The sequence below is a fragment of the Parasteatoda tepidariorum genome, unplaced genomic scaffold (genome assembly GCF_043381705.1).
Source record: "Parasteatoda tepidariorum isolate YZ-2023 unplaced genomic scaffold, CAS_Ptep_4.0 HiC_scaffold_7728, whole genome shotgun sequence".
In the NCBI taxonomy this organism is placed as follows: domain Eukaryota; kingdom Metazoa; phylum Arthropoda; class Arachnida; order Araneae; family Theridiidae; genus Parasteatoda; species Parasteatoda tepidariorum.
Genome location: NW_027261906.1, coordinates 1 through 3,294, shown reverse-complemented (window position 1 = coordinate 3,294; position 3,294 = coordinate 1). Strand labels below are relative to the sequence as shown.

The 3,294-nt window shown below is 31.4% G+C and overlaps 1 protein-coding gene across 1 annotated transcript; it reads left to right on the top strand.

Annotated features, from left to right (window-relative positions):
- Positions 1-1,306: 1,306 nt before the first annotated feature.
- On the top strand, positions 1,307-3,283 carry LOC107446823 (uncharacterized). Its single transcript, XM_043057753.2, has 2 exons — positions 1,307-1,529; positions 2,076-3,283. Exons 1-2 carry the CDS (start codon positions 1,359-1,361, stop codon positions 2,709-2,711), a joined length of 807 nt encoding a protein of 268 aa, XP_042913687.1. The 5' UTR covers positions 1,307-1,358; the 3' UTR covers positions 2,712-3,283.
- The last annotated feature ends 11 nt before the right edge of the window (positions 3,284-3,294 follow it).

Here is a 3,294-nt window from a genome sequence, read left to right as displayed (position 1 = left end):
CCAGGATCCCCTTTTCCAAGGACACGGGTTTCCACGCACGGCGAACACGCGGGTGGCTTCTTGTCATCAGGGTCCAATGTAACACCGAACCAAGACGAAAAGTTCTAACCACAATAAGGATGAGAATCGATAACAAATTAGGAATTGTAACAAGATAAATAATTATATCAACGTAACAATTTTTTTTAATCCTAAGTCTAGAAACCAATTTTCTGCAAATGATATCCAGAATTTGGAGGTAAATATAATAATATTCGCTCACTAGGTCAATGAAATTATAAAGTGAAAGTCAGAAACTCAAAACAGGACCGTCGCAAGAGAGAAATGGAAGTATGCTAAGGTCCAGCTCGGGGCCCCGGGTGCGCCGTACCCGTCACACAAGAGTGTGCCCCTGGGGGTAGATCCCTTTTGAATACAGGATTCAAGCTTCTAAATTTTATTCTAATTTTCATCTGAAATGCTACATTTTACCAACTAACTAGTTAAATAACAATAATTGTTACAATATTTAATAAGTTGGGAAAAACGATATTATAATGAAATGCTTCTCTGATTCTTCAATTCCAACTATTCACACTCTATATTTTTATTTTGGTGAAATTTTCAATATCTTGTTGAATATATTTTTATTTATCTTCTCAAGTTTAATACAACTTTTATAAACTTGCTGTGGATGATAATGGAAAAGACTTGTATTTTACATGTTCAACATTTTCGTGCACCAAAATGCAAAAACAATGTTGTAACGAAAAATATTTCGATACAACTAACTCTATACTATGAGAAATTTTGTTGAGAATGAATTTCAAAATATTCCCTGTTCTTTTAGTGTGAGATTGAGCAAGGAATCTCCAAAAAGTTGTCTGTCTGGTTTGTTTATGTTTTAGTTTAGGATATGCCCACCGTGTCTTGTCCTTAAAGCAGTGTTTTAATATTAATTATAATTTAATTGATTAATTTTGGTTTTATAAGGATATTAGAAATATTGAAGCTCTAAACTAATATTTTCAAAGCATTAGCACACAAAATTTGATATTTTAAACAAAACTCGTTGATTTTCCTTCTGTGTATGCCAACACGAAAAAAAGTTTATGAATTAATTTTAGTTTGTTTAGATTCCATCAAAAATATTGAAGCCGAACTAATAAAATAACTATACTAATATTTTTCTTTGAATTTTAAAAAAATTTTTTATGCATTATACTTGTTTTTACTAAATTTTAAAAAAGTATCCAGTTATTATATTAATATGGCATATCAGTTCTATTTACAATTCATAAAAATGTTTTAACTAGAAGAGTTCACTGAATATGTAAATGGTACTTTTCATAATTTTCATTTAGCAACCTGGAATTTTTATGACGGATGATTCGTCAGCTGAGAAAGCAGCACTAAAAACAGTTTGGCCGGAATCTGTTCAGTTACTTTGCCACTTTCATGTTGCTCAGGCTGAGTGGAGATGGTTATTTGCAAATGGATCGAAGATACCCCAACAAGAAAGACCTCGTTTAATGAGACTTTTTCAAGCTGTAAGTACTGGTGTTAATTTCTTTCTATTATTTGTGAGCACATTAAGATGCAAGTTACAGACAGTTGAAATGTTCAATTTTGAACTTTCCTGAAGCTCTGATGGCTGATAGTAAAATGAACTTAAAAAAAGAATTTCCTATTTCTGTATAACAACCCATTTTTTAAAAATTTCATCTATGTCAATTTTTGTAATAATAACATTTGTAATAATTTAATAGATAATGAAATACCCCAGCTATGTGAAAAATATCTGTTTCATACAAGCAAAACAGATAATTCGTATAAAACTTATGTTGTACTGAATTAAGAATATTTTAATTCTGACAAAAAATTTTGATCTTCAAATAATTTTTAAGAAAAATTAGTAATTTGTAGGAATCACAATTTACATCATTTACAATTTACATGTCAGCAAACCATATTTTCTTGAATTAAAATACTTTGTATTCAAATATTCTTTACAATGGTGGCACATAGAAAGACTAAATTAATATAATGGTTAAATTTATTAAATAAACATTATTTATTTTTTTTTACTTTTCTAGGTCATGTATGCAAACACAGTTGATAAGCTGGAAACAGCTGTTTCCACTTTATTGCAAGAAGAAGCTGTTTATCCGAATTTTGTAAAAAGGTTCAAAAATTTTTTTACCAGAAAGTCAGAATGGTTGTTGCTTGACCGCCAAACTTTGATAACCCGTCAAAACAATACCAACAACTTCTGTGAGGCAACAATTAGAATTTTAAAAGATGTTGTGTTGTGCCGCACAAAGGCATATAATATTGTCGCCCTCACAGACTTCTGCATTTCTGTGTGGAATTCATATCTCAAACAAAAATTGATGGCTTTTGCTTACTCCAGGCGAGGTGAAGTTGTACTATTGTACAACAATTTAAATAAAAAAACACAAAGCTTATCAGAGGAAAATCTAAAAGAAGAAAGTGAGCACTTGTATACAGTAAAGTCGGCTGACGGAAAAAACATTTACACCGTTAATGTTGAACATGGTGTTTGTACTTGCGAAGCAGGAGCTTCCGGTGCTTTCTGCAAGCATCAGTTCTTTGTAATGAAAACTAAAGGTATGTCATTACCTAATGCACCACCAATTAGTGCTAATGACAGATACAGATTAGCTAAACTGGCTTTAGGTGCAAAGTCTCCTGATCCTAGTTTTTTTTAAGGATTCAACGAAACTATAGAAGGCATTAATATTATTGATAATGAAATGCATGAGGTAATTCAATCACCGGAAGAAGTAAATAAGGAAAATACTGATTCTCCTGGTGTCCAAAACGTCTCCTGTGAGGAAAAAAAATAATGAAGTTTTGAAAGAGTTGGAACGATTGGCGGACATGATGTCAACAAACAATAATGAAAATGCTGCTACTGCTGCTCTTAGTATCTTGAAAAGAATAAAAAAGCCTGATGATTTTCAGACTCTCTGTGTTTTGCCAAATTTGAGGGCAAAAAGATTGAAAAAAATCGGTGTTCAGTCTACATCAATATCTAGACGCAGGCTTGGGTTGACAAAATCAAAAAAACGTGTACCCTCAGGACGACCCTCTAGAATTCTGAAAAGGGGCATTTAAAGAAAAAGATGTTTGCAAGATAGCATTGTTAAAAATCAGCCAAATGCTAAATCGCATGGCTTATTTCATTAATTTTCCTTTCTAAATATTTGATTCAAAAATTATTTAGCGACTATGTAATAATCAAAATTTCTTAAATTTTCATTTTGTCTATTTTTAAAATAAACTAATGCA

Coding starts and splice junctions, on each gene's coding strand:
- LOC107446823 (XM_043057753.2), top strand. CDS start 1,359: ATGACGGATGATTCGTCAGCTGAGAAAGCAGCACTAAAAACAGTTTGG. Junction 1,530..2,075: donor TAATGAGACTTTTTCAAGCT/GTAAGTACTGGT, acceptor TTACTTTTCTAG/GTCATGTATGCAAACACAGT.